Source organism: Urocitellus parryii, chromosome 8 (assembly GCF_045843805.1).
Source record: "Urocitellus parryii isolate mUroPar1 chromosome 8, mUroPar1.hap1, whole genome shotgun sequence".
Lineage (NCBI taxonomy): Eukaryota > Metazoa > Chordata > Mammalia > Rodentia > Sciuridae > Urocitellus > Urocitellus parryii.
Genome location: NC_135538.1, coordinates 16480930 through 16495663, shown reverse-complemented (window position 1 = coordinate 16495663; position 14734 = coordinate 16480930). Strand labels below are relative to the sequence as shown.

Below are 14734 nucleotides of genomic sequence, written 5' to 3'. Positions count from 1 at the left end.
ACTTCCTTCACTACATTATTAGTATGAATCTTAGGGTCTTGTTGACATGCTTTCTATGAGCCATGTCTTACTTTGCCTTACCACATGCCCCAGGGGAAGGAGACAGCAGATAACTTGTCCATATTTATTATATTAGCTGATGATCCTTTTAAAACCAGGTATATGTCACAACTTGTTTCTAATATGCTGGGTCTTTAACTCACATGCAATTGGAGGCTAGGGACACAAGTTTTGATGTCTTAGGGACAGCAGAGGGGGAGGGTGGAGAAAACTGCTATCTAGTCAGAAACCAAGCTGGGAAGGCTCCTTCTTATAGTTTCAAAAATCTGTTCTTTTCTTCTCACTTCATTCACCTATGGCCTTTCAAAAAATCTTGTTTTAGATGACTATTTAATAATGTGACAATGCTCATAAGTGAGAAAAATACAAGTTCTATAAAAATAATATTATCCCAACTTTGTTAAAAATGAATAAGTGTGTGAATCTATACACAAATACATGTGTTTATGTATATAAATAAAAGTAACCTGAAGAAAATACAACAAAAATTAATAGTAAGTTTTACTAGATGATTTTAATTTTCCTCTTTATATTTTTCTATATTTTCCAATTTTTCTGGAGCAAATCTGTGTTGCATCAATAATTAGGAAAAAGTTCCAAAATGTTATAAAGAGTGACTGGACATGTAGTCTCTGCATATATATAACACAACACTTTTTCCATCTTTATAGTTAAGACCAAATCCATTATCAAAAAGGACACAGAGAGGGGCTGAGATTGTGGCTCGGCAGTAGAGCACTTGCCTAGCACATGTGGGGCCCTGTGTTTGATCCTCGGTACCACATAAAAATAAATAAACAAAATAAAGGTATTTGTCCATCTACAACTAAAAAAAAAAATAAAAATGGACACAGAAATTACAAAACATTTCCAATTGTGCGCCAAGTCCCATGAACTGCTGGCAGCAATATAGGGCATGATTTTCAAAAGAATTTTGAAGCTGAGTCCACTCCTTGGGGACAGTTCTGTGATTAATATCTCCATAGGCTGATGGAGCAAAGTGTGCGCATCAGGCTTTTAATTCATCCTGAAAGACTCAGTGCCCAGCAGGACATTAGAGGGTGTCTGGCTGAGATCCCTCATCAACAGATGAGGAAACAGAAGGCCAGAGACTGGAAGCAACTTACTCAGGGTTCTAAAGGCAGAGCCAAGCCCAGACCTACTTAAGAAACCCTGGGCTTTGGTCTCCACTCCACCTTTGGCTCATTCATTCATGCTCACAGTCTTCTCTCCCAAGTAACAAAGCACGAGTTCATCTCTCCTTGCCTCTGAGAACATGGTTCTCTCCAAACTCTCCTTCCCATCCCCACTTCTGCCAAGAAACCCAGTCTTCGTTGAGACTATTTCTTAGGTGGTGGCTCTCTTCTCCATACAGATTTGTTCAGAGAAACCCTGCAAATACATACTGAGGCTCATAAGTAGTGACTGCCCTGTCCAATACAGTTAGTACCAACAGCACATGGACCAGGAGCCTATGTCCAAAGTGTGTTAACCAAAACTGTCAGAAAGAAAGCCCCTCACAGTGGATAGAAAGGGGAGGTGTGGGGAATGACATGGACCAAATTACATTATGTGCATGTGTAAATATGTCAAAATGAACCCCACTATTATGTATAATACATAATATAAAGCACCAACAAAACAAGCCAACAAATAAGAAAGCCCATCATAGAATTCAGTGTTTTGCAGACATACTTGTATAGAGGCACTCAAAATGTACAAAGTATACAAAAAAGTTTGGAAGGAAATATACCAAAATATTTTAAAAGGCATTTTTTAAATAAAAGGTGGTATTTTAAGTTATTTTGCATCTTTCAAGTCTTATACAAATGAACACAATTTTTTATAATAAAAGTATTAAAATAGTGAGATTATTTCAATAAAATGAATATTCAGTTTAAGTACTGAAAAGACATTTACAAAAGCATATAAAAGTATAATCTGGGGCTGGGGATGTGGCTCAAGCGGTAGTGTGCTTGCCTGGCATGTGTGCGGCCCGGGTTTGATCCTTGCACCACATACAAACAAAGATGTTGTGTCCACCGAAAATTAAAAAATAAATATTAAAATTCTCTCTCTTTCTCTTTCTAAAAAAAAAAGTATAATCTGTATTTCTGTCTTGTATGTCACATAATCATGTAAATATAAAGTTGTACAAAATAAATTTAAAGTGATGGAATCCTGAAACATGTTAATTGTACTTCATTCATTTGTTTAAAACAAATTTTTTTTTCAGTACTAGGGATTGACTCCAGAGCCTCATGCATGATAAGCAAATGCTCCACCACTGAACTATACTCTCAACACTTTTTAAATTTTTTCTTTTGTTTTGAGATAGGGTCTTGCTAAGTAACCCAGGCTGGCCTCAGATTTGTGATCCTCCTTCCTCAGCCTCCTGAGTAGCTAGGATTACATGTGTGTGCCATGATGCTCAGCATATGAATGTATTTTAAAATCTCATTTGCCTTATTAAAATACAAAACAAAATCCTAATAGATTTAGTTAAATTGGAGGCATAACACTGAATTTCTAGTATGTGCCACCATTGCAAGATGACATGTTTTATTTATGTTCCCTTGCTTGGGGTATAGAGGATTTACATAATTAGGAAGGGGTTATGCTGCTTTATTTCAAAATAACCTAAAGTTTAATACTTAAGGTATTAATTTCTTTAACCTAAGTGTTGAAACCTTCTAATTCTTATTCACAAATAAATGTATGTATGTGGAGCTGGGGTTATGGCTCAGCAGTAGAGCACTCGCCTTGCATGTGCAAGGCCATGGGTTCAATCCTCAGCACCACATATAAATAAATGAAAAAGTTAAAAAATGTATGTATGTATATGAATATATAGTCAACCTTATATGTCTGAGGGTTTTGTATCCACAGATTCAACCAACCTTGGATCCTTGGATTAAAAAATACTAAAAAACAAAACAAAAATTGCATCTGGAGCTGGAGGTGCAACTCGGTGGTAAAGCAAGTGTTTAGTAAGTTGCAGGAGGCCCTGGGCTTAAACCCCAGAATGCATAAAACATTGTATCTGTATTGAACATGTGCAGACCTTTTCTCTTGTCATTAGTCTGCAAATAGTCTCCTGTAACAACTATTTACACTTATAGTATAGAGGTATTATAAGTAATCTAGAAAATTTAAAGTATATAAGAGGATTTTTGTAGGTTATATTCAAATAGAATGTCATTTTATATAAGAGACTTGAGCATCAATGGAGTTTGATACTTCAGGGGTCCTGGAACAAATCCCTTATGGGTATGAAGGGACAACTATATTTAGTAGAGGTTCCTTATTACAAATCAGTACAAATGTCAGGTCTTTTTTGTTTGTTTCTTTTTTTTTTTTTGGCCAAATTCTTAATTTTAATTCTTTTCTTTCTTTTGAGATACTTCCTTAATATTCTTTAAACATTTTAAACCACATTTAACTGTAAAAAACAAGACTTTTGGGGCTGGGGTTGAGGCTTAGTGGTAGAGCACCTGCCTCACACATGTGAGGCACTGGGTCTGATCCTCAGCACCACATAAAAAAATAAAATAAAATAAAGACATTGTGTTCATCTATAAGTAAAGAAATATATATATAAAACAAGACTTTTCACAGAGAACTCACCAGGTGTCCTTACCTGGCATCATAGGAATGATTTGGCTCTCTGGTCCCCAGGAGGTGGAGTGAATTCTCTTCTCTGAGACTGATGAGGTGACCAGCAGGTTGGGGGCAGTGACTTTCTGGAACTTTTCCAACAATGAGTGCTCCCTTGCATGTTCACTCAGGCCTGTTGTGTCTGGCTGGGCAGGACTAGCTGGCGTGTGGCTCACCATCTTGTGGTCAAGGCCCACTGAAGTATATAAGAACTTAGTTAGTTTCTGGATTTCTGAACTTTTGTTTTTAGTACCAGGGATTGAACCCAGGGTTGCTTATCCACTAAGTCACATGCTAGCAGCCCCCACGCCAACTTAAAAAAATATATTTTATTTACAGACAGCATCTTGTCGAGTTGCTCAGGGCCTCAGTAAGGTTCTGAGACTGGCTTTGAACTTTTGATCTTCCTGCCTCAGCCTCCTGTGCTGCTTAGATTACAGGTATGCACCACCAAGCCCAGCTTCTTTTCTGAACTTTAAAAACCACTACCTTTTCAGATGATTTAAATCATGGATATTTGGGACTAATAATCCATGCATCTAACATGTAAAAACCCCCACAAAACTTCTTTTTAGCTTTCAATGGGTAATTGGCTTTCTCTTCTTCCAGTAATTTAGCTTTCCAAATATTATTAAAAAATCAATATGTATACAACCAGAGATATGAAAAATTATGCTTTATATATGTAATAAGAATTGTAACGCATTCTGCTATCATTTATAAAAAAAGAAAAAAATCAAAAACATAAGAAATGGACACAGACAAAACTTAAACTTTATTCTTTGTGACTCTCTTCTTCCTCAAACCAGTACTTCCTTAACCCATTTTGTTCCATTATTCCAGATGTAGGACACCTATAAAACCTTAAATACAGGGCCACGTTTTGTAGTGTATGTCTATAATCCCAGCAGCTCAGAAGACTGAGGCAGGATTTCAAGTTCAAGGCCAGCCTCAAAAACTCAGCAGGGCCCTAAACAAAATAAAAAATAAAAATAAAAAGGGCTGGGGATGTGGATTAGTGGTTAAGCACTCCTAGGTTCAACCCCAGTACCAAAAAAAGGAAAAAAAAATCTTAAATACAGTATGTAATATATATAATAATATTATAACAATTGTAATATAATGCTAATGAATATTAACCAGTATAATAGTACTTATTATTATTATTATTATTTCCAACCTATTTTAATGCATCTGTATCAATTTTTTTGAACTATTCACAGCGAAAAACTTGGGATCTAATGAATCAAACTTTTTACAGCTCTTTTTTCTTGCATGCATGTGACACTGTAAGACTCAGACATACTCTAGTGCATCACGAATGTTCTTTAAAAATGATCAACACAAAAATGTTAATTCACTTCAGTTTTTTTTTAAAGTCATATGTTATGCTGTATTTTTAGGATGGAAAAATCTTTGGAAAATTTAAAAAAACATACGCAATACCAAAAACTTGGCATTTGCAACTCAGACTAGAGACTCTGTGAATTCCCACTTACAGAAAAGCTTCTTCACATAGTTACATGGCACACCAGGCAGGAGGAGGAACACTGCGTTCCATTTATCCTGAGGACACAGACAGCCCTACTCCATCCCTTCAGCCCCTTGCCTGGCCAGGCAACCTGGTGGACTCACAGTTTTGACAGAAAGCCTCGTCAGACCCATCAGGACATTGCGGCTTGCCATCACACGCCAGGGAGATATCAATGCAGCAGCCATTGTCACAGAAGAAGTGGTAGCGTGAGCAAACATTCAAGCACCCTGTTTGTAAACAAGTCTCAAGTCACAGGGGTGCAGGAAAAGTTGAGACTTCCACCGTGTCCCGATGAACAGATGCCAGGGAAAGGGGAAATGCATTCAGGTTAAGAGAGTGGACAATGAGGAAAACCTAACAGAGCGCAGGCCACGGGTTCTGGAAAGGCTAGAGGGTCTCTTGACCCCCTGAGTGAATTCCCAGGAGTCCCCATGACTCTCCGCCTGAGGGCTGTTCTTCAAGACAATGTGGCAGAGAAGGCGGGAGCTGAGGAGCAGCAGCTCTGGCTCCTTGGGCCACCCAGCCATCCTCCCTCAGCTGTCCCACTCTGCATTCATTGTTCACCCATCACTGAATCCTCTTCCTCTGTAGGACCAACAGTCACCAACAGTGTTCCACCACTTGGCTGTTTTGATAGCTGCACTTTTTTTTTTTAATGCTGAGTCTTACACTCTTGTTTCTTAAATAATGCTTCTTACTGAGATTATATTTCTACTGTTAAATCCCATAATGTTCTTGGTGCTATAGAGAACAACAGAATCTTTAGCTACTGGTTTTATATATTTATTTTCACAATTACGACATTTTTCTCTGCTTTGGAGTTCTTAGGAGTATTTAATCTATATTACAACCTCAAGGCTACAAATATTTTCATGAGAGGCATTTCTCTTCACCCTGGATTAAGCCAACTTTACTAGACCTACTTACACAAGAATCAGGTGACTGTCTGGCACTAATAATACAGGTGAAAGGTATCCACCTAGAATTAGGTCACAAGGTATTCCACAATTTCATAGGAAAGAAATAATGGAATAGATAATTCTCTCAGGAACAGGGAGAGTGGCAAATTAAATGATATTCCACCAAGGATGGTGGCTGAGCAGAGTTCACATCCCCAAGTTAAATCTTAGACACATATTTTATTGAAAAGCAGTTAAACTAAGAGGTGGAAATGGAGTTTATCTGGGAGCAAGGCAACTTACAGACATCTTGGAATAGGAGGGAAAAAAGGAAAAGAAAAGAAATGGTGATAGGAGCTCTGCAGGAGGCAGAGGAAGCCAAGAGCCTGCAGCTATCACAGAAACTTGGGCCTGCCAAAGAGCGTCACCTCCAGGCCCTGGGAGCATCAGGACAAAAAGCAAAGGGGGATCTTTGACCAAGTAGGATGCATTACTTACCATGTTTCTTTAGTTCATGATATGAAAATACTAGCTATCTAAAGGTTTTACTTACTTTGAGGTAGTTTTAGAATTAGATCCATATTTAAAATTTGTCTATTTCTAGATTAGCAATCTCCAAACTTTTTTGATCATATATCATGATCAGTAATATATTATTGAACACACATCTAAGATTTATTTATAAATAGTATGCACACAGAGTTTCAGAATCTTTCCCACCCTCAAAATGTTCTGAAGATCTCTGAGGGGTCCAATCTGGAGACCACTGATCTAGATCATATTGGAAGTGCTTTCTGGCTTGCTATTTGAATAGAAAGATTTTTGTACCCAGACATGAAAAAGGTATTAAAAATACTGATATATTCAAAATTGAACCTGGTTACTATCATATAATTAGGGGTATATGCTTGTCTGTTTTTATGCTAGTAGTGCCATTCTTAGTTACCATAACAATGGGGACATTAATCCCAATATTAATACATATAATAAAGAAAACAGAAACACGACTGCCTCTGTTTTTCACTATAAACACGACTGCCTCTGTTTTTCACTATTTATACCAGATGTTCCCGTAACTTTAATTCATTGCATGTTCTTTCAATATAACCAGTAAGTGATTCCAGGTAGTAGTAGCACTACAATGATATTTTAAAATTTCCTATATAAAGTTACATACATAAGACCTATACCAAAGTGGCCTTTCTGTAAATGATTCACATCACTCTCTGTCACTTCAAATATATTTTATTATCATCTTGGAGAAGGATCAGAAATTTACAACTGGTCATTTACCTGGAAAGCTGGCCTGAGTAAATAAATCAGGAGAGGTGTCAGCCATCTGCCTATGTCAGCCCAGGCCCTTCTTCCCTTGTAGGCACCCAGGATGTGCAGAAGCAACCCTCTTCTGATTTTTGAGCAGATGACACACTATGTGCATCTTCTTCCCAAGAGCACTCTCCTTCCAGAATCAGAACCTGCCTCAGTCCCCACCCAGGTGAGCCCCCCTGGCCTTGGGCCTGTACTGGAGAGTTATGAACAACCTGGTGCTGAGCTCCTAGGGGTCTTCTACATGCCCAGCCTCCAAGGTACTCAACAATGTCCTCCATAGCTGGCAGGCTCTCCTTTATGACCCAATAAATCAACAGTTTGATCAAATCTAGACTGTACTGGATGGACTCGCTATCCCCTGTGACCTCATGGTGCCAGTGTGGGCAGTGTCTGGTGTCTGGCCTGTCCAGTGTCTGGTGTCTGTACAGCTAGTCCTCCTTCCTCACAGTAAGCTTAAACTTGGCCAGACAAGGCTCACATGCCAATCAAAATTTTAATGCTGCTTATGCAAATTATCAAGATTGCCAAATTCTTAGGATTCTAATATCTCTAGCTGTCTATAAAACTTCATTTCCAATATGTACACTTAACGCTTTTAATACAAAACCAAATCCACAACATAGAAGTAAATCACAATCTTATTCCAGTTCTTGTACCCTTATTCTTCAAACTGCTGGCTCAATGACCATCCAGATCCTGAGTATTGAAGACTGCATTTAAGCACATCAGAGACTTGCTGCAGTTTGCTAGACCTATGGATAGTGAAGGCCAAGTTTTGTGAGACTAGATGCTTCAGGAGGAGGATGGCCACATCACCTGAGTGTAGTGCTCTGTTCCCAGTGCTTAGTACAGTTCCTGCACACTGGAGACACTAATGTCTGCTGACTGAATGGCAGGATCCTCAAATGTACAGTATCTCAGCACTTCTCCAGAAGTGAGTTGTGCAGGACTTCCCTCTGCAATACCACTGTATCTTCATCACTGAAAAATTTCAATGTAATGTAATGTAATATATATATATATATACACACATATACACACACACACATATATATTACATTTTATATATATGTGTATGCGTATATATATATTTTAACTTGATGAACTAATCTTAGAAATGCAGATGTTTCAAAAAGAAGCATAGATGAATGAAGTAAATGAGTACTATATTGTTCAACAGAACATGAGAACCATCAAATATATTTTAAATTGTATTGTTAGAGTATACTGTGGTGTAAAGTGTGCATGAAAATTTTTAAGTAATGCTTTTCAACTGACCTGTGTACTTTGCATATATTAATTTGTTTTAACTGTACTCCCTAGCCAGACTCTCTTTTTCCTTTCTTAAAGTTTCTGAAATGAATTATTCTATTAGCAATTGATTGATCCCAAGTGCTAAGTCTTTCTTCTATCATGTGGTATCATGCCCTCCCCATCCCCATATTTTACTTTTGATTGACAAATAATAATATTACATATTTATGGGATGACATTTTATTTATTTCTGGTAATATGATGTAATTTGATGTAAGTATGCACTGTGGAGTGATTAAATCAACTAATTAACATATGTATAACTTCAACTATTTAAAAAATCATTTTTTGTGGTGAAAACATTTAAAATCTACTCTTTTAGCAATTTTGAAATATACATTATTGTTAACTATAGTTACCATGCTATACTAATAGATCACTAAAACTTATTATTTCTGTCTAAATGAAACTTTAACCAATGCAGCCTACATCACCCCAGACTCTAGTAACCACCATTCTAGTCTGTTTTTATGAGTTGAGTTGTTTTAACTGTATTCATAGCGGCATACATACATATAGCTTTGAACATTCATATCCAAAAACCTTCGTAATCTTTGAACAAATCCTTCTCCTGGAAAAGCCAGGAATTGTCTTTTATGAAGGCCAGTGAGGAAAGCCGAAATATCTATGAGTTCCAGGAGCTCATACCTTCTATTCTCATTCCCTGGGAGTATTTCCTCCATCCCAAACAGTTATCCCAAAATATAACGGAGCCTGTGTTTTTTTATTATATTCTTAGTAAAAACTCTGTCATTCAATAACCACCAAAAATAAAACAGAAGAGCCCATGGAATGCACAGGCAGAATATAAAATGCCAATGTGACCCCACCTTCCAGTTGGCTGTGGTAAACCGAGGGAAACATTCTCACCTCTTGTGGAGTAGGTCCTGGGAAGCACTGTCACGGACACATTGTCGGAGCTTCTCTGACCAGCAGTGTCAGTCACGGTCAGCTGGAAGGTGTATGTTCCTTCCTGTAGGTGGGTCAGCTTCAGGGTTCCTGGTTGAGGCACCTGGTGCACAAATGGGATGCTTCATTTTAGTGAGGAGGTCTGAGCATGAAGTCCATCATCCTCATGAGCTGGACGTCAGTGTGGTCCTGGAAGCAGCTCCCTGACCTGCCCCTCTACTCCAGGTCCACAGCTGCTGAATACTAAGTCCCAAGCTATTTGGCCCCATCTTGTAGCCACCAATGTTATCCCAACTGACAACAGCCTTGATTGACAACTCCATTGTTTGTCCTTAGTAGCGGCTGTTCCAAACCACCAAGCTCCGTATTCAGTATTGAGTCCCTTCCCTCTCAGCAGGTTATGTCATCTACTTCAGGAAGAAAATCAGAACCATGACTGGCTGCACTACCCACCTCATCCTGGGCATGTCCCTGTACCCACTGCCACCTGTACAGGATGAACTGTCCCTCCTGTGCTGGGGCTCAATTCTTCTTTTTTAGTCCTTGACTTTCCTTCTGTGACCTTCAGAACAATGACCCACCAATTAATTTCTCTTTCAAATCGCTCTACTATTACTATGGATTCCTGACAGGCTTCTGCACTGCACCTGCTGCTTCCCTAGGCTCATGTTCCATTTCCTCTTCACCCACCCAAGTGGCCACTCTCCCTAGACTCCCCTGAAACCATCACCTAGTTCTCGAGATCAACAATAATTATTTATGTTTAAAATTTCCTTCTTTCCTTCCTCCCTCCCCTCTCTTTTAGACAAGGTCCTTTTTTTGTGGCCCAGGCTGGTCTCAGACTCATGAGCTTAAGTGATCCTTCCACCCAGCCTCCCCAATAGCTGGGACTATTACTCTATCTAAAAAAAGTTGGACACTCCTGTCTTTTTGAACCCCTTGCTTCTTTGACCCATGTTTTTATCCTGAATTCTCCCAACCAGGCCTGCAGCACCTTCTCGAGCTTCACTTCTGCTCATGCCCTTACCCCAGAGTTTCATTTCCTGCTCTTCTCACCATTGCAGGCAGCTTCCTTACCACTGCAAAAGCAATAGGCCCAGGTCTGTGCTGTGATTCTGTCATTCCTGACATTCAGAGGAAGACTGTTTAACATCCAAATCCGTTTCTGATCCAATGAACTAATCTGGGTATTATTCTGTGGGAATGAACACTGACCTTTATGCGGTTTACTATACCGTTGCACTAACAGTCTTGAAATTACATTATTTTTTATGTATGGAACCCTACAAAATGGACTACTGAATATAACTTTGGTTTAGAGGGTCTGTTCATACTACATATACCAACTAGCAGAATGCTTTATAATCATTTAGAGGCAATATAATGAGATACAGTGACCTTTGTATCTAGTGTTGCTTAATAATTACCCAGAGCTATTGTTAAGGCATGGAAAGTCTGAGTCATGGGGTCTGGAGAATGAGATCTGAGATTCTACACTTAACAAGCACTCCCAGGCTGCCCACTACTCTGGATGAAACACTGATGAAATGGTTCAAAGCACAGACAATGAATGCCATGAAGCCAGGAGTTGGTTGGGCATCAAAGCTCAGAGTATCAACGTGAGACTAGGCCTGGGGTGTGCTTGGAAGCCTCTTTTCCCACACTGGACTGGAAGGACAGAATATCCCTGTGCAAGGGACCAACCCCTCCATTTAGGCTTGGCATACCCCCAGGCACATCGTCCCAGTGCAGGAAACAATGGATCCAGACTCACACCATAACAATCACCTTCAATGTCCTGGGTGCACTAAAAAATTTAGATCTATTAAGATTACATATCCCTTCCCTGGCTCTTTTATTCATTTAGATAACAAAAGCTATCTTGCCTCAAAATCAGATATTTAGATGGACACTTTCCCCTCAAGGCAGCAAGTACTCTTCTAAACATTTCTTCATATTAATGTGACACTAGAAAGAGGATTCAAACTATTTCAAAAACATGCTCCAAATTTCAGGATAAAAACATAAACTTATAGTCATGTATACACAATATATCCGATTTGGAACTCGAAGAGAGATATGCTTTACCTTTAATAAAGCAAGAGGTGAGATCTGCTTGAGTATGATGGTGCATGCCTATAATCGCAGCCACTGAGGAAGCTAAGGCAGGAGGATCATGAGTTCAAAGCCAGCCTCAGTAACTTAGTGAGGCCCTAAGTAACTCAGTGAGATCCTGTCTCTAAATAAAATATACAAAAGAGCTGGGAATGTATTTCAGAGTTAAATGACTCAGGTTCAATCCCTAGTACCCACCCCTTCACCCCCACAAAAAAAAAAAAAAGTGAGATCCTCTATTTGGCAGTAGCAGAGCCTTTCTGATACAACTTGATCTCCTTAACTGAGATTTCAGTGGCTAGAAATTCATGTTTGGGAGAATACAAAATAATTATTACCGTTTTAAAAAAATTATGTCCAGCATGTAAGCTAGTAGGCAATTGGTTTTGATTTAATGATAAAGTTGTTAAGGTAAACAGAATTCATCCATTAGTAAGCTTCCATTACACCTGGCATTCTATAATTGCGATCAACTGAATGTTTGTGTCCTCCAAAATTCATATGTTGAAACCTAATCCTCAATGTGATGGTGTTTGGAAGAGGGACTTTTATGAAATGTTTAGATCCTAAGGGTGGTACTCTCATAAATGGCATTCAGCTCCTCATACCAGAAAGTTCTTTTGCCCCTTCTGCCATGTGAGGACATGGCAAAAATATGCTAACTGTGAACTACAAGGCAGATCCTCACCAGATATTGAATCTGATAGCATCTTGATTTTGGACTTGCTAGTACCCAAGACTGTGAGAAATAAAATTTCTGTTTATAAACCACCCAGTTATGGTGTTTTTTTGTGGCATCCCAAGTGGATTAGATTACTTGGTTATTAACATTTGATTAATATTAATCAGTTCACTGATTTGTGATCCCAAATCTCCCTCAACAACATTGTTCATGTCCCTAAATGAAAATACTCTGCTGTCATGTTCCTAAAGGTCATATTTTACATTCTGACTTCGGATTTAAACGTGATGTTTAATAATAAATAAACTCAGTGTCATCTAATGTGTCTTTTGCATTTAATAATGTATTATAGGTCAATATTTATTAAGTGGACGTAGAATATCATGCTCAGGGGAAGAAAATAAGTAACTTTTTAGTCTATTGTTCAGCTCTTTGTTCTGACCATAAATGAAGTAAAAATGTCAGGAATATGAGTGTTCCTATATGCTTAATTCAGGCAAATTATTTTTTTTATAGTACTGGACACATACTAGATGCTAAGAAAAGGTTAGCTACTAATTTTATCATAATGAAGTTGGTAGTATAATTCCTTTAAGGTAAGAACCTCATTGGTTTTTGTTTTGTTTTGTTTGTGGTGCTGGGGATTGAACCCAGGGCCTGTGCATACAAGGCAAGCATTCTACCAACTGAGCTATATCCCCAGCACCCTTATTGGCTTTTGTCACTGTTTTTTAAACACCCAACTGAATCACTTGGATATGAAAAGACAGGTCCTTAAACATGATCTAAAAGTCTCAGGATAAAGGGAGGCCTGACTACTACCCTAGGATGGAGAGGGAGTAAAGAGCCTGTACACACCCAGGCAAGATGGGAGGGGAACCAGGGAGCGGTCAAGAAGGGGTTAGGAAAGGGGTGGGGTTGTGGCTCAGTGGTAGAGCACTTGCCTAGCATGTGTGAGACACTGGATTCGATTCTCAGCACCACATATAAATAAATAAAGAAAATAAAGGTCCATTGGGTTGGGGTTGTGGCTTAGCGGTAGAGCACTTGCTTAGCATGTGTAAGGCCCTGGGTTTGATCCTCAGCAGCATGTAAAAGTAAATAAAAATAAAGGTATTGTGTTCAACTACAACTAAAAAGCAAATATTAAAAACAAAAGAATAAGTTAGAAAATAAAAAAAAAGAAAATAAAGGTCTATTAACAACTAAATACACACACACATAGGGTTAGGAAAGGCCCTGGAGGGAAGCCTAGTGAAGCAGTGCTCCGGGTGGTGGGAGAGTCAGGGAACTTAAGAACAAGGGTACCCAGTGTCATTATGCTCTAATCACCTTCCCCCATTCCCCCAAACCTCCCACATTAGCCCCATTCTGCAGCTTGAAGAGGAGTACATTAACATTCCTATCAAGCTGGGTATCATTCTCAGAAAAAGGGTGATTTTATCTGAGTCCCAATTTTCCTGTTAGAAAATTTGGAGTGTGAAACCAGGCTGTGTAAGCTAAAGGAATCAGAGTGGTAGCCCTTAAGGATGGTTATTTACTGTTAGGGAAAAATTCTCAAAATGGTAAGCCATGACTCCTACACAAATGTAATATGAACATTTGTCCAAAATTTTATTTAACTCATGAATTTAAAAAAACTAATAAATTGTTAAACTGATTAAGATGATAATCTAGAGAATAGACATATATAATAGTCATGAATGCAGATACAAAGTTGCTAATAGATACAAAATAGAAATGAGTTTATTAATAGGAACTGAAATAAGTTTATTACTAGATGGATTAGTAACTACAAGTACTAAAATGTCATGTGGAAATCCTCTTGTCTCCAGAGTGAAAATCAATTGCATCTATATATGAAAAAATGTATTTTCATTTTTTACAAACAAGAATCATTTGCATGACAACGTTCAAATGCTAACCATGGAAGGATCCTCGAACCAACTCCCAGTGTTCCATTGAAAGGTGCTCAGTAATCTTTTGGCCGTTTCAGGGTCTTTTATAATTTTCTTGACAATCTTAATCCACACAGTGTGGATGAGTCTACATGGGAAGTTGTTCTGAGAATTCAGATAGGTCTAAATTGCCTAGCACTGAGTCAGGCTCCTGGTAGCTACAGTTAGGATGATGTCAAAGTAGGACAACCAGTATTTACTTCGGGGGTCATTTATGAATGTACACCATTGTAAGACAGACACAATTTGGTATCAGAAGACTCCCATAATGTTGGTT

General features: G+C 38.5%; 1 protein-coding gene across 1 annotated transcript in view; it reads right to left on the bottom strand.

Annotated features, from left to right (window-relative positions):
* Lrp11 (LDL receptor related protein 11) overlaps nt 1-14734 on the bottom strand; it is a 44338-nt gene that overhangs the window by 19476 nt on the left and 10128 nt on the right. The window contains exons 3-5 of the mRNA XM_026401957.2: nt 9664-9805; nt 5353-5478; nt 3701-3913 (exon numbers count right to left, since the gene is read on the bottom strand). Of these exons, the coding sequence (XP_026257742.2) occupies nt 3701-3913; nt 5353-5478; nt 9664-9805 (481 nt within the window). The remainder of the gene's footprint in view (nt 1-3700; nt 3914-5352; nt 5479-9663; nt 9806-14734) is intronic.